The 25,374-nt window shown below is 47.2% G+C and overlaps 1 protein-coding gene across 1 annotated transcript in view; it reads right to left on the minus strand.

The window, feature by feature from the left end:
• The window catches only part of LOC143287021 (glutamate receptor ionotropic, kainate 3-like), a 57,504-nt gene that overhangs the window by 29,712 nt on the left and 2,418 nt on the right, over positions 1-25,374 (minus strand). Inside the window, exons 3-8 of the mRNA XM_076595033.1 lie at positions 21,385-21,519; positions 16,588-16,758; positions 14,851-15,096; positions 8,599-8,786; positions 4,285-4,338; positions 878-971 (exon numbers count right to left, since the gene is read on the minus strand). Of these exons, the coding sequence (XP_076451148.1) occupies positions 878-971; positions 4,285-4,338; positions 8,599-8,786; positions 14,851-15,096; positions 16,588-16,758; positions 21,385-21,478 (847 nt within the window). The 5' untranslated portion in view covers positions 21,479-21,519. The remainder of the gene's footprint in view (positions 1-877; positions 972-4,284; positions 4,339-8,598; positions 8,787-14,850; positions 15,097-16,587; positions 16,759-21,384; positions 21,520-25,374) is intronic.

A 25,374-nucleotide genomic window follows, 5' to 3' on the forward strand; every position in this document is an offset into this window, starting at 1 on the left:
AGCTCAGGGGTGTGGTGACAGTGAACAGTGTACAACTCAGGGGTGTGGTGACAGTGAACAGTGTACAACTCAGGGGTGTGGTGACAGTGAACAGTGTACAACTCAGGGGTGTGGTGACAGTGAACAGTGTACAACTCAGGGGTGTGGTGACAGTGAACAGTGTACAACTCAGGGGTGTTCAGTGAACAGTGTACAACTCAGGGGTGTTCAGTGAACAGTGTATAACTCAGGGGTGTGGTGACAGTGAACAGTGTATAACTAAGGGGTGTGGTGACAGTGAACAGTGTACAACTCAGGGGTGTTCAGTGAACAGTGTATAACTCAGGGGTGTGGTGACAGTGAACAGTGTACATCTCAGGGGTGTTCAGTGAACAGTGTACAGCTCAGGGGAGTGGTGACAGTGAACAGTGTACAACTCAGGGGTGTGGTGACAGTGAACAGTGTACAGCTCAGGGGAGTGGTGACAGTGAACAGTGTACAGCTCAGGGCTGTTCAGTGAACAGTGTACAACTCAGGGGTGTTCAGTGAACAGTGCACATCTCAGGGGTGTTCAGTGAACAGTGTACAACTCAGGGGTGTGGTGACAGTGTACAACTCAGGGGTGTGGTGACAGTGTACAACTCAGGGGTGTGATGACAGTGAACAGTGTACAACTCAGGGGTGTTCAGTGAACAGTGCACAACTCAGGGGTGTTCAGTGAACAGTGTACAACTCAGGGGTGTGGTGACAGTGAACAGTGTACAGCTCAGGGGAGTGGTGACAGTGAACAGTGTACAGCTCAGGGCTGTTCAGTGAACAGTGTATAACTCAGGGGTGTTGTGACAGTGAACAGTGTACAACTCAGGGGTGTGGTGACAGTGAACAGTGTACAACTCACGGGTGAAGTTGTCTGGAATCTTGTCGTATCTCAACAGCTGCAGGCCATACAGTGAACCCTGTAGTTGTCCGTCCTCCACCACGTCCTCAAAGTCCTGTAACATCGTCATCGTCACCGTCATCATCATCATCATCATCATCATCATCATTATCAAAGCAGCAGCAGCATGGTCATACTGCATGGTCACGTAAAACTCCATTCACTCGGAAGGCGCACCAATAGACAGACAATGCTTATAACGTTTCCTCTTTACAATTCATAATCAATTAACAAAATATTTTAAATCATTCCAGGCGCACAGACATTCTCTCAGAAAACTAAATCTTGAAATGAATCATCTAGTCGTTCAATACTGGCAATCAGCCAATCAGTTTTTATGCTTCTCTTCCGGCCGTCCCTCCAGGCGGCAGGAGATTTCCAACTGGACCCTCCTGGTCCCTTTTCCTTCAGACCACAGCACGTGGCAAGCCTCAGTCACTGAGCGAACAGCTCCAGGGACCTTCTACGGACCCAGGGATGGTAGGAAGCGCTGAGGGTCCACCTGAAACACTCAGCACCCTACCATAATCCGCCTACAAACATCTAAATAGAGTAGGCTCGAAGAGGATTCCTCAAGCGGCAATCTTGACAGACTGCAAAATTATACAAGTTTGTACTCACCCGGAATTCGGTCGCTTTAACAAACTGTTTCTACAAAGTGTCCTTGAAATGACATTTGATTCGATAGAGAAAATATAAATAAAACAGTAAATAGTTCGAATAAATAAAACGATTTTTCAACTTTCACGCCAAAACACACAATGCAAACTGTGACAGGGGAATCCAAGGGGTACAAACGGTACTGATGGCACGAGACAGGAGACCAGCAGAAGGCAAAATTAGTAGTTATACTGACAGTCTCAAACCAAGAAAGAGGAATATTCTCCACACTGCGACAGGGGAGTTCAACGGGGTACAAACGGCACTAGTGGGGTGAGAAACGAGACCATCAGAAGACAAAGTATACTGACGATGACAAACCAACAAAGAGGAATATTTTCCACACTGTGAGACGAGGGAATTCCAGGGGGGTACATGTGGCATTGATGGGGTGAAACGGGAAACTATCAGAAGAAAAAACAAGTACAGATATACTGACACTCACATAGCAAGAACGGACAATACAGAGATTCACAAAGTACTGCTGTACACAGATTGAAATTTCACAGAATAGGAAAGACCAACACACAGGGACACAGACAAACCACACCAACAGGACATTAAAATTACACGACAGATAGGAAAGCGGTGTGTAGGAAGAACACAGAAGGAACGTTCAAATCATAGCAAAATGAGTAACAGGATATAGAAGAACACAGAACAAATACTAACAGGATATCAAAACTACTCAACAGAGAGGAAAGAGATATGTGGAGTGATGGCCTAGAGGTAACGCGTCCGCATAGGAAGCGAGAGAATCTGAGCGCGCTGGTTCGAATCACGGCTCAGCCGCTGATATTTTCTCCCCCTCCACTAGACCTTGAGTGGTGGTCTGGACGCTAGTCATTCGAATGAGACGATAAACCGAGGTCCCGTGTGCAGCATGCATTTAGCGCACGTAAAAGAACCCACGGCAACAAAAAGGTTGTTCCTGGCAAAATTCTGTAGAAAAATCCACTTCGATAGAAAAAACAAATAAAACTGCACACAGGAAAAAGTACAAAAAAATGGGTGGCGCTGTAGTGTAGCGACGCGCTCTCCCTGGGGAGAGCAGCCCGAATTTCACACAGAGTAATCTGTTGTGATAAAAAGAAATGAAAATACAAATACAAATATCAGAAGAACACAAAAGGAACGTTCAAATCACAGCAAAAGCACAAAAGGAATACAAAACAACATGGAGGAATACATACAAGTTAGGAACGAAGAATACTATTTTTCATGGAAAAAACACACAATCAGGAGCAATACAACAGGATACAGTAACAGGATACAGAAGGAATACTCACAGGGCAGGACGATACAGTAACAGGATACAGAAGGAATACTCACAGGACAGGACGATACAGTAACAGGATACAGAAGGAATACTCACAGGACATGAGGATACAGTAACAGGATACAGAAGGAATACTCACAGGGCAGGACGATACAGTAACAGGATACAGAAGGAATACTCACAGGGCAGGACGATACAGTAACAGGATACAGAAGGAATACTCACAGGGCAGGACGATACGGTAACAGGATACAGAAGGAATACTCACAGGACAGGACGATACAGTAACAGGATACAGAAGGAATACTCACAGGACATGAGGATACAGTAACAGGATACAGAAGGAATACTCACAGGACAGGACGATACAGTAACAGGATACAGAAGGAATACTCACAGGACAGGACGATACAGTAACAGGATACAGAAGGAATACTCACAGGACAGGACGATACAGTAACAGGATACAGAAGGAATACTCACAGGACAGGACGATACAGTAACAGGATACAGAAGGAATACTCACAGGGTAGGAGAATAGAGTCGCAGGATACAGAAGATATACTGACAGGGTAGGAGAGTAGAGTCGCAGGATACAAAAGATATACTCACAGGGTAGGAGAATAGAGTCGCAGGATACAGAAGATATACTCACAGGGTAGGAGAATTGAGTCGCAGGATACAGAAGATATACTGACAGTGTAGGAGAATAGAGTCGCAGGATACAGAAGATATACTGACAGGGTAGGAGAGTAGAGTCGCAGGATACACAAGATATACTCACAGGGTAGGACGATACAGTAACAGGATACAGAAGATATACTCATAGGACAGGACGATACAGTAACAGGATACAGAAGATATACTCACAGGGTAGGAGAATAGAGTCGCAGGATACAGAAGATATACTGACAGGGTAGGATAATAGAGTCACAGGATACACAAGATCTACTCACAGGGTAGGACGATACAGTAACAGGATACACAAGATATACTCACAGGGTAGGAGAGTAGAGTCACAGGATACACAAGATATACTCACAGGGTAGGAGAGTAGAGTCACAGGATACAGAAGATCTACTCACAGGGTAGGAGAGTAGAGTCGCAGGATACACAAGATCTACTCACAGGGTAGGACGATACAGTAACAGGATACACAAGATATACTCACAGGGTAGGACGATACAGTAACAGGATACACAAGATATACTGACAGGGTAGGAGAGTAGAGTCACAGGATACACAAGATATACTCACAGGGTAGGAGAGTAGAGTCGCAGGATACAGAAGATATACTCACAGGGTAGGAGAGTAGAGTCGCAGGATACAGAAGATCTACTCACAGGGTAGGAGAATTGAGTCGCAGGATACAGAAGATATACTCACAGGGTAGGAGAATAGAGTCGCAGGATACACAAGATCTACTCACAGGGTAGGAGATGAACCAGTCGATGCTGTGGTGAAGCAGCAATAACTTTTTGGCCTGAAAGCACAACACATTCACGTCGCACGTGTTTGCTGGCACGTCGGCTGTTTGGGTTTGCTGGAAGTCATTTCATTAATTTGCTTTTTAAAATGTGATTTTAGATCTAATTTAATTTACTTTATTCCATCCTGTCTTCTTTCATTTGACTTTTTGTTTAACTATTCACTCATTTTGTTCATGTTTTGAAGAACAAGAAGAAGAAGAAGAACAAGAAAATCAGCGGCGCAAGACTGCATGTCGACGTGCTGTAGTGATTAAAATGGATCTTCACAGTGAATGTCATATGGTTGTCAATGTTGTCATGTTGTCATCGTCATGGAAACGTACCAGGTTCAACCATAATTTTGCTCAGGTTGTACAACTCTGTATGGACAGAGAAAACACACAGGTTCAACTATTATCCAGCTGAGGTTGTACAACTCTGTAGAAAACACACCAGATTCAACTATAACCCAGCTCAGGCTGAACAACTCTGTCAGGGTAACGAAAACACACCAGGTTCCACTATAATCCAGCTGAATGAACAACTCTGTGAGGGTAACGAAAACACACCAGGTTCCACTTTAATCCAGCGAAGGCTGAATGAACAACTCTGTGAGGGTAACGAAAACACACCCGGTTCCACTTTAATCCAGCCAAGGCTGAATGAACAACTCTGTCAGGGTAATGAAAACACACCAGGTTCCACTACAATCCAGCTGAATGAACAACTCTGTGAGGGTAACGAAAACACACCAGGTTCCATTATAACCCAGCCAAGGCTGAACGTTCCTTGGATCTTTGGAGAATCGTTGATGAACCTGATAAATGTCCACTAAACCTAGCATGTTGTGTGCATTGTAGTTTTTCTGAGTTTAATGACAGTGCACAGACACCGCTCACTGAATTCATCATTTACACTGAATTCCATTGTCGCTCAGGCCGTCCACATACACGAATATATTGAATTAAATGTATGCATGCATGGTGCAAACAGCCAGCCATCATTCACGTATGCATGAATGATGCAAATACTAACCCATCCGTCCATTCATCCATCCATCCATCCATCATCCATCCATCATCCATACACGATGCAAACACCCCTCCCCCCTCCCTCCCTCCCTCCCAATATGCATCCGCACCTGTCCCAGATGTCAATGACCACAACATGACACCAGACACACATCTGTCCCAGATGTCAACGACCACAACATGACACCAGACACACATCTGTCCCAGATATCAATGACCACAGCATGACATCAGACACACCAATGACCACAACATGACACCAGACACACATCTGTCCCAGATATCAATGACCACAGCATGACACCAGACACACCAATGACCACAACATGACACCAGACACACATCTGTCCCAGATATCAATGACCACAACATGACACCAGACACACCAATGACCACAGCATGACATCAGACACACCAATGACCACAACATGACACGAGACACACATCTGTCCGAGATATCAATGACCACAACATGACACCAGACACCAATGACCACAACATGACACCAGACACAACAATAACCACAGCATGACATCAGACACACCAATGACCACAACATGACACCAGACACACCAATGACCACAACATGACACCAGACACACCAATGACCACAACATGACACCAGACACAACAATGACCACAACATGACACCAGACACACCAATGACCACAACATGACACCAGACACACCAATGACCACAGCATGACACCAGACACAACAATAACCACAACATGACACCAGACACACCAATGACCACAGCATGACACCAGACACACCAATGACCACAACATGACACCAGACACACCAATGACCACAACATGACACCAGACACAACAATAACCACAGCATGACACCAGACACACCAATGACCACAACATGACATCAGACACACCAATGACCACAACATGACACCAGACACACCAATGACCACAACATGACACCAGACACACCAATGACCACAACATGACATCAGACACACCAATGACCACAACATGACATCAGACACAACAATGACCACAACATGACACCAGACACACCAATGACCACAACATGACATCAGACACACCAATGACCACAACATGACACCAGACACACCAATGACCACAACATGACACCAGACACAACAATAACCACAGCATGACATCAGACACACCAATGACCACAACATGACACCAGACACACCAATGACCACAACATGACACCAGACACACCAATGACCACAACATGACATCAGACACACCAATGACCACAACATGACATCAGACACAACAATGACCACAACATGACACCAGACACACCAATGACCACAACATGACATCAGACACACCAATGACCACAACATGACACCAGACACACCAATGACCACAACATGACACCAGACACAACAATAACCACAGCATGACACCAGACACACCAATGACCACAACATGACATCAGACACACCAATGACCACAACATGACACCAGACACACCAATGACCACAACATGACACCAGACACACCAATGACCACAGCATGACACCAGACACACCAATGACCACAGCATGACACCAGACACACCAATGACCACAGCATGACACCAGACACACCAATGACCACAGCATGACACCAGACACACCAATGACCACAACATGACACCAGACACACCAATGACCACAGCATGACACCAGACACACCAATGACCACAGCATGACACCAGACACACCAATGACCACAGCATGACATCAGACACACCAATGACCACAACATGACACCAGACACACCAATGACCACAGCATGACACCAGACACACCAATGACCACAACATGACATCAGACACACCAATGACCACAGCATGACACCAGACACACCAATGACCACAGCATGACATCAGACACACCAATGACCACAGCATGACACCAGACACACCAATGACCACAGCATGACATCAGACACACCAATGACCACAGCATGACATCAGACACACCAATGCCACTTCCACCAAATTAATCCGCGAGCTGTGAGGGCCACACCAGCCACAGGGGATTGCCCCCCCCCCCCCCACCACCCCCCGGCCCCCCCCCCCCCCCGCCCCCTAAAGTGTGTCTCACTAAGGGTGGCAGCAGAAAGGTCAAAGGGGAATTCCAGGTCATCATCAGACAAATGCACGTGCAACGCCCTCAGGCCCAGTCCTCTGAGAATCGACATGAGTACGTCAGACTGGAATGGCATAGAGAGGGGGAGAGACAGGGAGAGGGGGGGGGGGGCAGAGAGACAGGGAGAGAGAGGGGGGGGGCAGAGAGACAGGGAAAGGGGGCAGATACAGAGAGAGGGGGAGGGGAGTGAGAGACAGGGGGAGAGGGGGGGCAGAGAGAGAAAGAGAAGGCAAAGGAAGAGAGAGGGGACAGAGAGACAGGGAGACAGGGGAAAGAGATAACATTAAACCCGCATAATCTCATCCAGCTAATTTCCTCGAACGACTCATTATCTCCCTAGCTAATTAACTAACACAAGCTTATAATTTACGCCAGAAACCCAATCATCTCATCAAACTAGATGCAATACCACCGATATCCATACTTGCTGTACGTTGATGATCATGCTGATGTTGTTCTGTCACGTGGTAATAGCATTAATATTGTTGGAGTACTGCTGTTGTTATAGCGGTTACGAATGTCACTGCTATTGCTACTTCTTTTGTCGCTGTTGCTGTCAACACTACCCCTACTGCTACTGGTGCTGCTACTACTATAACTGCCACCACCACCATCACCACCACCACCAACACATTAACACCACCACCATCATCACCACCACCACCACACTACCACCACCACCACACCACCACCATCACCACCACCACACCACCACCATTATCACCACCACACCACCACCACCACCACACTACCGCCACCACCACCAACACATTAACACCACCACCATCATCACCACCACCACCACCACACCACCACCATCATCACCATCACCACACCACCACCACCACCACACATCCGCCACCACAACCACTACCACACCACTACGCCCACATACATCATCACCACCACCACCACACCACCACCACCACACCACCACACCACCACCACCACCACCACCACACCACCACCATCACACCACCACCACACCACCACCACCACACCACCACCACCATCATACCACCACTACCACTACCACACCACCACCACCACCACCACCACCACCACCACACCACCACCACCCCACGCCGTGAGGAGGCCGGCAGACTCACAGCCATCAGCACGTGGTGCACGGTGTCCCGGCGCGTGGAGTGCAGGATCAGCTTGTCCTTCTCCGCCTTGCGCAGCTCGATCAGGTTCCTCTGCAGCTCGGGATCCTCCGAGGAGGAGATGTGGGCCGGCAGGCGGATGGGCCACACCTGGATCTTCTTGCTCAGGTGCAGCACAGGTGCGAAGTCGTCTGCAGGGGAAACGTGACAATAGAGAGAAGGCGTCCGTTTGAAAGCGGTTAGTTAAAGGTCCCCTGATTTCTCCGTCCGGTGTTCGTTTGAAATTGGTTACTTAAAGGTCCTCTAAAGTGAAATCATGAACAGGACAAGACAGAGGGTATCAATCTAAACCTGATTAGATATAATTATATAATTGTCTGAACCTTAAGTTCACAGGGTGATGATAACTCTCCACATAAACACACACACACACACACACACACACACACACACACACACACACACACTCACACACACACACATACACACACTCACACACACACACTCACACACACACACACACACACACACACACACACACACACACAAACACCAACACACACACACACACACACACACACACACACACACACACACACACACACACACACACACACACACACACACACACACACACACACACCCATGTCTGCACACTCACATGGATAGTTTCATTTTCAGTTTTTTCAAGGAGGCGTCACTGCGTCCAGACAAATCCAGTACGCTTGGCAAGGCCTCTAAACATTACCTTGTAGCATGCCTGACCAGCAGCATAACCCAATGCGCTAATCAAGCCTGGAATGTCTGCATGTTATATTTCTGCACCTATCAGAATGGGTTTTGCCAGACAACACTTTTGTAGCCATGGATTTTTTTTTTTTTTTATTTTTTTTTTTTTGACAGTGCCGAGTGCGTGCTGCACCTGGAGCTCAGTCTATCGTCTTGTTCAAATGACTGAACGCTCAGTTGGATTCTCCAGTCAACCTTGAGAGAAAGGGCGAGACCGGGATTGGAACCCAGACCCTCACGGACAGTGTGTTGGCAGATAAACTTCTTACCTTCCTGCCGACAGACACACTGACGTCACTTGCAGTCAGCGTCCATCCTATACTGCCCCTCTCCACCCACACTGAGGGTCAGTGCCAGATCAACAGATCAACAGTGAGTCAGTGCCAGATCAACAGATCAACAGAGGGTCAGTGCCAGATCAACAGATCAACAGAGTCAGTGCCAGATCAACAGAGGGCCAGTGCCAGATCAACAGATCAACAAAGAGTCAGTGCCAGATCAACAGAGGGTCAGTGCCAGATCAACAGATCAACAGTGAGTCAGTGCCAGATCAACAGATCAACAGTGAGTCAGTGTCAGATCAACAGAGGGTCAGTGCCAGATCAACAGAGGGTCAGTGCCAAATCAACAGAGGGTCAGTGCCAGATCAACAGAGGCAGCTGGTTCTTTCTGTGTGGTGTGACAGCCATTAGCAGATACTGGGTTTGATGTATTGTTACACTTCTCCCAGGACATCAGAAAACAACGATACGTTTTGCCTCAGGGAGGAGTTCTGTGCTGATGGGGACAGTAACAAAATATTTCTTTTATCATTCTGCAAGGGGCTGGTGATAAATCATTCGCTGCGACGGTGGGCGCAAAAGAGAATTCGGGCTCTGAAAAAAAACCAACAAAAAACCCCCCAAAAACCATGTTTTTCTTGGCGCTAAAGCCCGTCGCACACTGGGTAGTAGTAATAATTTTTAGTCGGTACATCAGACGTGCGACGATACTGATGGCGTGAAACGTGTTTAAGACGATACTTATGACGTGTTATGAAAAGTGCTTGCAAACACTACTTATCACATGTTATGAAACGTGTTTGCAGATACTACTTATGACGTGTTATGAAACGTGTTTGCAGACACTACTTATCACGTGTTATGAAACGTGCTTGCAGACACTACTTATCACGTGTTATGAAACGTGTTTGCAGACACTACTTATCACGTGTTATGAAACGCAGACACTATTTATCACGTGTTATGAAACGCAGACACTATTTATCACGTGTTATGAAACGCAGACACTACTTATGACGTGTTATGAAACGTGTTTGCAGACGATACTTATGACGTGTTATGAAACGTGTTTGCAGACCACGTGTTATGAAACGTGTTTGCAGACACTACTTATGACGTGTTATGAAACGTGTTTGCAGACACTACTTATGACGTGTTATGAAACGTGTTTGCAGACAATACTTATGACGTGTCATGAAACGTGTTTGCAGACAATACTTACGACGCACACAACAAGACAGACTCTATACGGCACACAAAAAGCTAGACGTATCTGTGGACTGTCTCCGCTCTGTACAGCACACAACAAGACAGACTTCTCTCTCCGCTCTGTACAGCACACAACAAGACAGACTTCTCTCTCCGCTCTGTACAGCACACAACAAGACAGACTTCTCTCCGCTCTGTACAGCACACAACAAGACAGACTTCTCTCCGCTCTGTACAGCACACAACAAGGCAGACTTCTCTCCGCTCTGTACAGCACACAACAAGACAGACTTCTCTCCGCTCTGTACAGCACACAACAAGACAGACCTCTCTCTGCTCTGTACAGCACACAACAAGACAGACTTCTCTCCGCTCTGTACAGCACACAACAAGACAGACTTCTCTCTGCTCTGTACAGCACACAACAAGACAGACTTCTCTCCGCTCTGTACAGCACACAACAAGACAGACTTCTCTCTGCTCTGTACAGCACACAACAAGACAGACTTCTCTCCGCTCTGTACAGCACACAACAGTAGACTTCTCTCTCCGCTCTGTACAGCACACAACAAGACAGACTTCTCTCCGCTCTGTACAGCACACAACAAGACAGACTTCGCTCTGTACAGCACACAACAAGACAGACTTCTCTCCGCTCTGTACAGCACACAACAAGACAGACGCCAACACACATGGCTGGACAAGAAGGTTGGGGCAGGCCTGGTTTCTCTGCATGATGTCTCCCTGATGTAAGAACTGGGCGCCTGCCATGGGAAGAAGCAGGTACCTCGGGAAAGGAAGGTGAGAACAGGTACCTTGGGAAAGGAAGGTGAGAACAGGTACCTTGGGAAAGGAAGGTGAGAACAGGTACCTTGGGAAAGGAAGGTGAGAATAGGTACCTTGGGAAAGGAAGGTGAGAACAGGTACCGTGGGAAAGGAAGGTGAGAACAGGTACCTTGGGAAAGGAAGGTGAGAATAGGTACCTTGGGAAAGGAAGGTGAGAAGAGGTAGCTTGGGAATGGAAGGTGAGAATAGGTACCTTGGGAAAGGAAGGTGAGAAGAGGTACCTTGGGAAAGGAAGGTGAGGAAGGTGAGAATAGATACCTTGGGAAAGGAAGGTGAGAACATGTGCCTTGGGAAAGGAAGGGGAGAATAGGTACCTTGGGAAAGGAAGGTGAGAACAGGTACCTTGGGAAAGGAAGGTGAGAACATGTGCCTTGGGAAAGGAAGGGGAGAATAGGTACCTTGGGAATGGAAGGTGAGAACAGGTACCTTGGGAAAGGAAGGTGAGAACATGTGCCTTGGGAAAGGAAGGGGAGAATAGGTACCTTGGGAATGGAAGGTGAGAATAGGTACCTTGGGAATGGAAGGTGAGAATAGGTACCTTGGGAATGGAAGGTGAGAAGACGTACCTTGGGAAAGGAAAGTGAGAACAGGTACCTTGGGAAAGGAAGGTGAGAACAGGTACCTTGGGAAAGGAAGGGGAGAATAGGTACCTTGGGAAAGGAAGGGGAGAACAGGTACCTTGGGAAAGGAAGGGGAGAATAGGTACCTTGGGAAAGGAAGGGGAGAACAGGTACCTTGGGAAAGGAAGGGGAGAACAGGTACCTTGGGAAAGGAAGGGGAGAATAGGTACCTTGGGAAAGGAAGGGGAGAATAGGTACCTTGGGAAAGGAAGGTGAGAACAGGTACCTTGGGAAAGGAAGGGGAGAACAGGTACCTTGGGAAAGGAAGGGGAGAATAGGTACCTTGGGAAAGGAAGGGGAGAATAGGTACCTTGGGAAGGGAAGGGGAGAATAGGTACCTTGGGAAAGGAAGGGGAGAAGGAAAGGAAGGTGAGAACAGGTACCTTGGGAAAGGAAGGTGAGAACAGGTACCTTGGGAATGGAAGGTGAGAAGACGTACCTTGGGAAAGGAAGGTGAGAACAGGTACCTTGGGAAAGGAAAGTGAGAATAGGTACCTTGGGAAAGGAAGGTGAGAACAGGTACCTTGGGAAAGGAAAGTGAGAATAGGTACCTTGGGAAAGGAAGGTGAGAACAGGTACCTTGGGAATGGAAGGTGAGAACAGGTACCTTGGGAAAGGAAGGTGAGAAGACGTACCTTGGGAAAGGAAAGTGAGAACAGGTACCTTGGGAAAGGAAGGTGAGAATAGGTACCTTGGGAAAGGAAGGTGAGAACATGTGCCTTGGGAAAGGAAGGGGAGAATAGGTACCTTGGGAATGGAAGGTGAGAATAAGTACCTTGGGAAAGGAAGGTGAGAATAGGTACCTTGGGAAAGGAAGGTGAGAACAGGTAACTTGGGAAAGGAAGGTGAGAACAGGTACCTTGGGAATGGAAGGTGAGAACAGGTACCTTGGGAAAGGAAGGTGAGAAGACGTACCTTGGGAAAGGAAGGTGAGAACAGGTACCTTGGGAATGTAAGGTGAGAACAGGTAACTTGGGAAAGGAAGGTGAGAACAGGTACCTTGGGAATGGAAGGTGAGAACAGGTACCTTGGGAAAGGAAGGTGAGAAGACGTACCTTGGGAAAGGAAGGAGAGAACAGGTACCTTGGGAAAGGAAGGTGAGAACAGGTACCTTGGGAAAGGAAGGTGATAACAGGTACCTTGGGAAAGGAAGGTGAGAAGACGTACCTTGGGAAAGGAAGGTGAGAACAGGTACCTTGGGAAAGGAAGGTGAGAACAGGTACCTTGGGAAAGGAAGGTGAGAAGACGTACCTTGGGAAAGGAAGGTGAGAACAGGTACCTTGGGAAAGGAAGGTGAGAAGGAAAGGAAGGTGAGAACAGGTACCTTGGGAAAGGAAGGTGAGAAGACGTACCTTGGGAAAGGAAGGTGAGAACAGGTACCTTGGGAAAGGAAGGTGAGAAGGAAAGGAAGGTGAGAACAGGTACCTTGGGAAAGGAAGGTGAGAACAGGTACCTTGGGAAAGGAAGGTGAGAAGACGTACCTTGGGAAAGGAAGGTGAGAACAGGTACCTTGGGAAAGGAAGGTGAGAAGACGTACCTTGGGAAAGGAAGAGCAGAACGCGTGGGAAAGGAAGGTAGGCATCAGTACCTTGGGAAAGGAAGGTCAGTACCTTGGGAAAGGAAGATAGGTATCAGTACCTTGGGAAAGAAAGATAGGCATCAGTACCTTGGGAAAGGAAGGTCAGTACCTTGGGAAAGGAAGTTAGGCATCAGTACCTTGGGAAAGGAAGGTCAGTACCTTGGGAAAGGAAGATAGGTATCAGTACCTTGGGAAAGAAAGATAGGCATCAGTACCTTGGGAAAGGAAGATAGGCATCAGTACCTTGGAAAAGGAAGGTCAGTACCTTGGGAAAGGAAGATAGGTATCAGTACCTTGGGAAAGAAAGATAGGCATCAGTACCGTGGGAAAGGAAGGTAGGCATCAGTACCTTGGGAAAGGAAGGTCAGTACCTTGGGAAAGGAAGTTAGGCATCAGTACCTTGGGAAAGGAAGATAGGCATCAGTACCGTGGGAAAGGAAGATAGGCATCAGTACCTTGGGAAAGGAAGTTAGGCATCAGTACCTTGGGAAAGGAAGTTAGGCATCAGTACCGTGGGAAAGGAAGATAGGCATCAGTACCGTGGGAAAGGAAGATAGGTATCTGTACCTTGGGAAAGGAAGATAGGCATCAGTACCTTGGGAAAGGAAGATAGGTATCTGTACCTTGGGAAAGGAAGATAGGTATCAGTACCTTGGGAAAGGAAGATAGGTATCTGTACCCTAGGAAAGGAAGATAGGCATCAGTACCTTGGGAAAGGAAGGTAGGCATCAGTACCGTGGGAAAGGAAGATAGGTATCAGTACCTTGGGAAAGGAAGATAGGCATCAGTACCTTGGGAAAGGAAGATAGGCATCAGTACCTTGGGAAAGGAAGGTAGGCATCAGTACCTTGGGAAAGGAAGATAGGTATCAGTACCTTGGGAAAGGAAGATAGGCATCAGTACCTTGGGAAAGAAAGGTCAGAACACGTACCTTGGGAAAGGAAAGCAACATTGTCCCAGTCTAGACGGTGGATGACGTCAGCAATGGCGCGCGCCATGGAGGTGGGCTCGGGCAGGATGGACACCACCTTGCTCTGGTCCATCAGCTCCACCTTCTGCCCCGCAGCTGACGTCAGCAGGTGGTACTGGTGCAGGATGACGTAATCCGTGGAGGTGAACACGTCGATGAAAGGGCCAATGGCGGCGGCGATGAACTGGTTGGAGAAGTTATCACGTGCTGCACGAGACAGGAAGAGTGCCACAGGCTGTGTCAGACCGTCAGTCAACAGGCTGTGTCAGACCGTCAGTCAACAGGCTGTCAGTCAACAGGCTGTGTCAGACCGTCAGTCAACAGGCTGTGTCAGACCGTCAGTCAACAGGCTGTGTCAGGCCGTCAGTCAACAGGCTGTGTCAATCAACAGGCTGTGTCAATCAACAGGCTGTGTCAGACCACTCAGTCAACAGGCTGTCAGTCAACAGGCTGTGTCAGACCGTCAGTCAACAGGCTGTGTCAGACCGTCAGTCAACAGGCTGTCAGTCAACAGGCTGTGTCAGACCACTCAGTCAACAGGCTGTGTCAGGCCGTCAGTCAACAGGCTCTGTCAATCAACAGGCTGTCAGACCACTCAGTCAACAGGCTGTCAGTCAACAGGCTGTGTCAGACCGTCAGTCAACAGGCTGTGTCAGGCCGTCAGTCAACAGGCTGTGTCAATCAACAGGCTGTGTCAGACCGCTCAGTCAACAGGCTGTCAGACCGTCAGTCAACAGGCTGTGTCAATCAACAGGCTGTGTCAGACCACTCAGTCAACAGGCTGTCAGTCAACAGGCTGTGTCAGACCGTCAGTCAACAGGCTGTGTCAGTCAACAGTCTGTGTCAGACCGTCAGTCAACAGGCTGTGTCAGTCAACAGGCTGTGTCAGACCGTCAGTCAACAGGCTGTGTCAGACCGTCAGTCAACAGGCTGTGTCAGACCGTCAGTCAACAGGCTGTGTCAGACCTCTCAGTCAACAGGCTGTGTCAGACCGCTCAATCGTCACATGTGGTGTACAGTTCTGCCATCATTTACAACTTATTCCTGTGATTGTCTTATTTACAAAGAGCAATAAATCACCATGCACTTGGAGCATGTGTACAATAAACACCACTTTGTCTTTGCTGGAAACACGTGCGGCAGGGCACATTCTGCAAAGGACTGCCACTGGAGTCTGGAGTCTTCAACGGCCTTGTTTTGCCAGGCTGCATTAAGCAGAGTGTGTATAATCATTATCACCTTTCTGAAGGCTGTCTTAGGCAGAGTGTGTATAATCATTATCACCTTTCTGAAGGCTGTCTTAGGCAGAGTGTGTATAATCATTATCACCTACGTGAAGGCTGCCTTAGGAAGAGTCTGTATAGTCATCATCACCTTTCTGAAGGCTGCCTTAGAAAAGAGTGTGAAAATCATTATCACCTTTCTGAAGGCTGTCCCAGGGATAGAGTGTACTGATTACCTTTCTGAAGGCTGTCCCAGGGATAGAGTGTACTGATTACCTTTCTGAAGGCTGTCCCAGGGATTGTGTACACTGATCACCTTTCTGAAGGCTGTCCCAGGGATAGAGTGTACTGATCACCTTTCTGAAGGCTGTCCCAGGGATAGAGTGTACTGATTACCTTTCTGAAGGCTGTCCCAGGGATAGAGTGTACTGATTACCTTTCTGAAGGCTGTCCAGGGACTGTGTACACTGATTACCTTTCTGAAGGCTGCGGTAGACATCGTCCCCGGAGGATCTGTTGAAGGTGATGGTGTTGAAGTGCAGGGCGCACACCTGTCTCTGGTGCAGGGTCAGGTGTTGTTCCATCAGCAGCTGGCCCAGGGTGCTGTACAGCTCCTCCCGCTCTTCCCCCGCCTCCCCCAGCACACCTGCAGCACACCCAGTAACCTGTGCTGATCACCTGTCAGTCTACCTGTGCTGATCACCTGTCAGTATCACCTGTCAGTCTACCTGTGCTGATCACCTGTCAGTCTACCTGTGCTGATCACCTGTCAGTCTACCTGTGCTGATCACCTGTCAGTCTACCTGTGCTGATCACCTGTCAGTCTACCTGTGCTGATTACCTGTCAGTCTACCTGTGCTGATTACCTGTCAGTCTACCTGTGCTGATCACCTGTCAGTCTACCTGTCTACCTGTGCTGATTACCTGTCAGTCTACCTGTCTACCTGTGCTGATCACCTGTCAGTCTACCTGTGCTGATTACCTGTCAGTCTACCTATGCTGATCACATGTCAGTCTACCTGTGCTGATCACCTGTCAGTCTACCTGTGCTGATCACCTGTCAGTCTACCTGTGCTGATCACCTGTCAGTCTACCTGTCTACCTGTGCTGATCACCTGTCAGTCTACCTGTGCTGATCACCTGTCAGTCTACCTGTGCTGATCACCTGTCAGTCTACCAGTCTACCTGTGCTGATCACCTGTCAGTCTACCTGTCTACCTGTGCTGATTACCTGTCAGTCTACCTGTCTACCTGTGCTGATCACCTGTCAGTCTACCTGTGCTGATCACCTGTCAGTCTACCTGTGGATCACCTGTCAGTCTACCTGTGCTGATTACCTGTCAGTCTACCTGTCTACCTGTGCTGATCACCTGTCAGTCTACCTGTGCTGATCACCTGTCAGTCTACCTGTCTACCTGTGCTGATCACCTGCCAGTCTACCTGTGCTGATCACCTGTCAGTCTACCTGTGCTGATCACCTGTCAGTCTACCTGTCTACCTGTGCTGATCACCTGTCAGTCTACCTGTGCTGATCACCTGTCAGTCTACCTGTGCTGATTACCTGTCAGTCTACCTGTGCTGATCACCTGTCAGTCTACCTGTGCTGATTACCTGTCAGGCTACCTGTGCTGATTGCCATCACCTGGCACTGGACTTGAGGGGGGAGGGAGGTGGGCTATAACCTGTATGTGATTGGTGCGTGCTTGCGTGTGCTTGTGTGTGTGTGGTGGTGGTAGAGGGGGATGGGGGGGGGGAGGGGATGTGTGAGTGTGTGTGTGTGTGTGTGTGTGTGTGTGTGTGTGTGTAGGGGGGGGGGGGGGGGGGGGGCGGTGTATGTGTGAGTGAGTTTGTGCTTGTGGGTGTATGGGGGTGAATGCACCAGCTGACAGACAAATGGCATGGCTGTGTTGCAGAAATGGCATCCTCATACCTCCTGTCATATTTATCACACAATTGACAGACAAATGGCATGGCTGTGTCCCTCTGTTGACAACGGACACCAGCACCACGTCCCTCTATTGACAACGGACACCAGCACCACGTCCCTCTATTGACAACGGACACCAGCACCACGTCCCTCTATTGACAACGGACACTAGCACCACGTCCCTCCATTGACAACGGAGACCAGCACCACGTCCCTCTATTGACAACGGAGACCAGCACCACGTCCCTCTATTGACAACGGACACCAGCACCACGTCCCTCTATTGACAACGGACACCAGCACCACGTCCCTCTATTGACAACGGACACCAGCACCACGTCCCTCTATTGACAACGGACACCAGCACCACGTCCCTCTATTGACAACGGACATCAGCACCACGTCCCTCCATTGACAACGGAGACCAGCACCACGTCCCTCTATTGACAACGGAGACCAGCACCACGTCCCTCTATTGACAACGGACACCAGCACCACGTCCCTCTATTGACAACGGACACCAGCACCACGTCCCTCTATTGACAACGGACACCAGCACCACGTCCCTTTATTGACAATGGAGACCAGCACCACGTCCCTTTATTGACAACGGACACCAGCACCACGTCCCTCTATAGACAACGGACACCAGCACCACGTCCCTTTATTGACAACGGACACCAGCACCACGTCCCTCTATTGACAACGGACACCAGCACCACGTCCCTCTATTGACAGAACCCATGACAGTGCTGACAGGACATCGGGCCAGCATGGGAGTGGTGGGAAATCCAAGATGACGTCACTGTGAAATCACAGCAGAAAGACACAGACTGTGGACACTGATGTCACTGTGAAATCACAGCAGAAAGACACAGACTGTGGACACTGATGTCACTGTGAAATCACAGCAGAAAGAGACACTGTGGGACACTGGAGTCACTGTGAAATCACAGCAGAAAGAGACACTGTGGACATTTGAGTCACTGTGAAATCACAGCAGAAAGAGACAGACTGTGGACACTGAAGTCACTGTGAAATCACAGCAGAAAGAGACAGACTGTGGACACTGATGTCACTGTGAAATCACAGCAGAAAGACACAGACTGTGGACACTGAAGTCACTGTGAAATCACAGCAGAAAGAGACAGACTGTGGACACTGAAGTCACTGTGAAATCACAGCAGAAAGACACACTGTGGACACTGATGTCACTGTGAAATCACAGCAGAAAGAGACAGACTGTGGACACTGATGTCACTGTGAAATCACAGCAGAAAGACACAGACTGTGGGACACTGATGTCACTGTGAAATCACAGCAGAAAGAGACAGACTGTGGGACACTGAAGTCACTGTGAAATCACAGCAGAAAGACACACTGTGGGACACTGATGTCACTGTGAAATCACAGCAGAAAGACACAGACTGTGGGACACTGATGTCACTGTGAAATCACAGCAGAAAGACACAGACTGTGGGATATTAATTTTTCTTCCTGCGTTTGATGATGAATCAAGAGGAGGATGAGGTCGTTGCTGCGATGGACGTCCATTTATGTGTGGGATTTGTGGGACTATGTGACAAGGCCGTACTCCAGACTTCCTTTTAGGTGTAGGACTGTGTGACAAGGCCATACTCCAGACTTTCTTTTAGGTGTGGGACTGTGTGACAAGGCCGTCCTCCAGACTTTCTTTTAGGTGTGGGACTGTGTGACAAGGCCGTACTCCAGGTTCCTTTTAGGTGTATGACTGTGTGACAAGGCCATACTCCAGACTTTCTTTTAGGTGTAGGACTGTGTGACAAGGCCATACTCCAGACTTTCTTTCAGGTGTAGGACTGTGTGACAAGGCTATACTCCAGACTTTCTTTTAGGTGTGTGACTGTGTGACAAGGCTATACTCCAGACTTTCTTTTAGGTGTGTGACTGTGTGACAAGGTTGTACTCCAGACTTTCTTTTAGGTGTGGGACTGTGTGACAAGGCCGTACTCCAGGTTTCTTTCAGGTGTGAGACTGTGTGACAAGGCCATACTCCAGACTTTCTTTTAGGTGTGGGACTGTGTGACAAGGCCATACTCCAGACTTTCTTTTAGGTGTGGGACTGTGTGACAAGGCCATACTCCAGACTTTCTTTCAGGTGTAGGACTGTGTGACAAGGCCATACTCCAGACTTTCTTTTAGGTGTGTGACTGTGTGACAAGGCCGTACTCCAGACTTTCTTTTAGGTGTGGGACTGTGTGACAAGGCCATACTCCAGACTTTCTTTTAGGTGTGGGACTGTGTGACAAGGCCATACTCCAGACTTTCTTTTAGGTGTGGGACTGTGTGACAAGGCTGTACTCCAGACTTTCTTTCAAGTGTGGGACTGTGTGACAAGGCCGTACTCCAGGTTCCTTTTAGGTGTGGGACTGTGTGACAAGGCCATACTCCAGACTTTCTTTTAGGTGTGGGACTGTGTGACAAGGCCATACTCCAGACTTTCTTTTAGGTGTGGGACTGTGTGACAAGGCTGTACTCCAGACTTTCTTTTAGGTGTGGGACTGTGTGACAAGGCTATACTCCAGACTTTCTTTTAGGTGTGTGACTGTGTGACAAGGCTATACTCCAGACTTTCTTTTAGGTGTGTGACTGTGTGACAAGGCTATACTCCAGACTTTCTTTTAGGTGTGTGACTGTGTGACAAGGCCATACTCCAGACTTTCTTTCAGGTGTAGGACTGTGTGACAAGGTTGTACTCCAGACTTTCTTTCAGGTGTAGGACTGTGTGACAAGGTTGTACTCCAGACTTTCTTTTAGGTGTGGGACTGTGTGACAAGGCTGTACTCCAGACTTTCTTTTAGGTGTGGGACTGTGTGACAAGGCTGTACTCCAGACTTTCTTTTAGGTGTGGGACTGTGTGACAAGGCCCCACTCGATGCTTCCTGTTAATGAAATGTCCCGGCGTCAAGCAGGCCCGAGAGATACAGACACATGCAGTGTTGCTCAGCGATACCTTTCAGCAACGTTTCTAAAGATGCATCCGTGACGTGGATGACACTGGATCCTGTGGTCCCAGTCTTACCGCTTCAGCCAACAGAACACTCAGCTGTTGTAGATCTTGGGCCTCATCACAGACTGAGGGAACATTGTACAAAAAGCACCGCAAAGAAAGATATGTTGGGTAACACATCTGAACACCAGGCTGTGTAAACATACACTTGACATAGCATTATCCATGTTTTTACAGAGAACGAGAGAGAACGTGAGACAGAGAGACAGACAGATCGACAGACAGATAGATAGACAGACAGACAGACAGACAGGAGGCTGACAGTGAAGAAAGAACGGGGCAAAAAGCAAGCTGACTGGCTTTGATGTTGTAGGTGAAGGAGGATGAAGCGTCGCCATGGCAACAGCACTGAAGCAGAACGAGGCTGGTGAAGAGTAGCGCCCCCTTCATAGCTCTTTCCTTCCTTCCGCTTTTCTCTCCCCCGTCTTCTCCTGTGTCAGCAACGTTTGTCACGTCATTATTATCACCGACACATCGTCATCATCACCAACACATCGTCATCATCATCAACACATCGTTATCATCACCAACCCATCGTCATCATCACCAACACATCATCACCGACACATCGTTATCATCACCAACACATCGTCATCATCACCAACACATCGTTATCATCACCAACACATCGTCATCATCACCAACCCATCGTCATCATCACCAACACATCATCATCATCACTAACATATCGTCATCATCACCAACACATCATTATTATCACCAACACATCATCATCATCACCAACATATCGTTATCATCACCAATACATCGTCATCATCACCAACATATCGTTATCATCACCAATACATTGTTATCATCACCAACACATCGTTATCATCACCAACACATCCTCATCATCACCAACACATCATCATCATCACCAACACATCGTCATCATCACCAACACATCATCATCATCGCCAACATATCATTATTATCACCAACACATCATCATCATCACCAACATATCGTTATCATCACCAACATATCCTTATTATCACCAACACACTGTGTGTGTGCATGAAAGGAAGAAAGAGAAAAAGAAAGAGACAGACAGACAGACACATAGACAGGCAGAGCTCAACCGCGGGAAATCATTGATCGTCAGGCTGAAATCACCGCAGCATTGTCATCATCAACAAAACAGGACAGAAACAACCAGTATCCGCCACAGTTCACCCCTCGTCACAAGAAAGGTGTGTGCAATAGTTTGTTGTTTTCCTTTTATATGTCTTTTCCAGCAACATTCATCGTCGTTTGACACTCAGCCGTAGATACATGTTCACAATGTTCACGCCTTTCTTCACGTGCAGCCACCCACAGTCATGATTTGTGTCTGTCACATTGTTTCTGTGTTCTGAATGTGTCATTTCACTGCCTGTTGGTTGGTGCAAATAACACCTCTCTCCTGCCTGCTGATTGGTGCAAATAACACCTCTCTCCTGCCTGCTGATTGGTGCAAATAACACCTGTCTCCTGCCTTTTGATTGGTGCAGATAAAAACCTCTCTCCTGCCCGCTGATTGGTGCAGATAAAACCTGTCTCCTGCCCGCTGATTGGTGCAAATAACACCTGTCTCCTGTCTGCTGATTGGTGCAAATAACACCTGTCTCCTGTCTGCTGATTGGTGCAAATAACACCTGTCTCCTGTCTGCTGATTGGTGCAAATGACATTGGCGAATCTCCAGAGGTGTGTGTGGTGGATATTGTTTTCTTAGTGGTGCGGAGGGGGAGGGACAAGCGGAATATCCACTTGCTTGCTGGTGTGTGTGTGTGTGTGTGTGTGTGTTGTTGTTGTTGTTGTTGTTGGGACGTTATTAGCGTCGTTGTTATCTTTACCGTGGTTATCATCGCTATCACCACCGTCATCATCATCGTTACCTGTTCCTGTTCTGCTCATTGCTACCCAGGGTTTTCATCAGTGTCGGAAAAGCAGAAAACTTTGGATTTGTTTTGCCCGCTCCTGAAAATTTCGTTTCTCAATTCAGTTCAATTCAGCTCAATTCCAAATACTATCATTATCAAACAATATATTCCTTTCCCCAGAGTTTAATGTCAATCTAATTGTGAAGTTTGGCTCTCGGATTTAACTTTTTTGGGGGAATTGTATGGATGAACGTGTTTAACGCGAGTTAAACGAGCTCAGGGAGATCCACGTCATGTTTGTTGTGTGGGTATCACAGCGTTGTGCGTGCGTTGGTATGTATCTCCCCCCCCCCTCTCTCTCTCTCCATTATATAACGATCTCAGAAAGACATATTATTTGTAAAGCATACACACAATGTTAAAAACCCATTATTACCATTTCTGCTACAAAACGAAAGTTACAGTGTGACCAGAGATGTTGCTATGAATGTTTTTCATGCAATAGGACAGAGAGAAGAGTTCAGTGAGCTCAATGTATATTCAGTTGATTCTTCCCGTGTGTGCAACACGTGCACCCTAAATGTATACAGGTCGGTGACCTTACATTAAAATTATTGCGCCTCTCTCTCTCTCTCTCTCTCTCTCTCTCCCCACCCCCACTCTCTCTCTCTCTTTCACTCTCTCTCTCCTTCACCCCCTCTCTCCTTTGTGTATGTTCAGTTCAACGCCTAGCTAATGCACGTGCATCTCGTGGGATATGTTGTGCGGCATGTTTCATTTCTTGAACAGTTTGAACTCTGATATGACAATGGCATATAACTATAAACAATTTATTTACTGTGTCTGTTTTTGTCTATTTCGCAAAAAGCCTTTGATACCATTGATCACAATCTACTTTCGATTAAGTTGGTCATGTATGTCTTATCTACTCATTCAGTCGAATTGATATAATGTTTTCTTAATAATGGAAAACAAGTGGTTTTCCAGGCTTCTAAAATGTCCGACTCTTATGTCAGTTAACTATGGTATTCCTCAGGGTCAGGTTTGAGGCCTGTTTTCATTTTCAATTTATATCAGTGATCTTTCACTTCACGTTTCATCCTCTTGTGAACTTTAGCTGATGATACAAGGTTCCATCAAAAAGGCACAAATACTGATACAGATTACACTAAGTTGCAGAGCAATGTCGATTAACCTGTAAACTGGACTGATATGAACCACATGGCAATTTACCCACAGAAGTCTGAATCCATGTTAATCTCTACAAGATAAAAATGACAAAATATAAAATCTAGAATATCAAATATAGACTAACTGGACTTAAGGTACTTGACAAAGAGTTGGTGGAAGTTAGTTCTTATGGACTACTTGACAATAACCTTTCCTGGTCTAATCAAGCTTCTGTTTTGTGCAAGACCTTATCGAAAAAATATTTCAGCTCAATAGAATTAAACATTTTCTTGATCAGTGTACCTGTAAACTATTTTTTCATGCATAATTCCAAACTGGTATTGACTATGCATCAAAATTCTGGAACGGGTCCAGTACAAATTGCTTAAAACTTCTCGAAAGTGTCAAGCAACTGACTACAAAGACCTGAACACACACCTCTTTCATCTCAAATGTCGATTTAAGAAGGGTGCTTTCATGTACAAAATTATGAATAAATAAGCACCGCCTTATATTCATAGAAAATCCCCCGAAAAAATCGTTCTTAGCAAGAGTACCATTTTTACCCCTCGCCCTAAAACTAACCTTTTCATGTGCTCTCTCACTTATTGTGGAAGTAAACGATGGAATGAAATCCCCCGACTATCTTAAAACTAGATCCAACGTAGCATCATTCAAAATAGCATGCCAACAATATCTGATGCAACAGATATGATTAATTCTGGCAAACTCAGTGCGTATGATGCGATTTTAGTAAGCCGGCAATAATCTGACTGCTTGTTCTCCAACGATGTGTAGACAGGAAAGTTGGCGCAGTGTACGTTTCCGTGTGTATGCCTGTTTGCATATGTCATGTCTGTGTGTGTGAACAGGCTAAGTTACAGTAAGTGTGTGCATGTGCTTGTGTGTTTGAGTGCATATGAACAACGCCTGTATGCACACACACGTTTGTGTTGGAAGAGCTTCACGTGGTAAATGTTTTGTGATGATTTTCATTATGTTTCTGTAAATTGTTATCGAAGCAACGTGTCATTGTCATCGTGTCAACGTGTCATTGTCATCGTGTCAACGTGTTATTGTCATTGTGGTAACGTGTCATTATCATCGTGGTAACGTGTTATTGTCATCGTGGTAACGTGTCACTGTCATCGTGGTAACGTGTCATTGTCATTATCATCGTGGTAACGTGTCATTGTCATTGTGGTAACGTGTCATTATCATCGTGGTAACGTGTCATTGTCATCGTGGTA

The sequence above is a fragment of the Babylonia areolata genome, chromosome 10, assembly GCF_041734735.1.
Source record: "Babylonia areolata isolate BAREFJ2019XMU chromosome 10, ASM4173473v1, whole genome shotgun sequence".
NCBI lineage: Eukaryota > Metazoa > Mollusca > Gastropoda > Neogastropoda > Buccinidae > Babylonia > Babylonia areolata.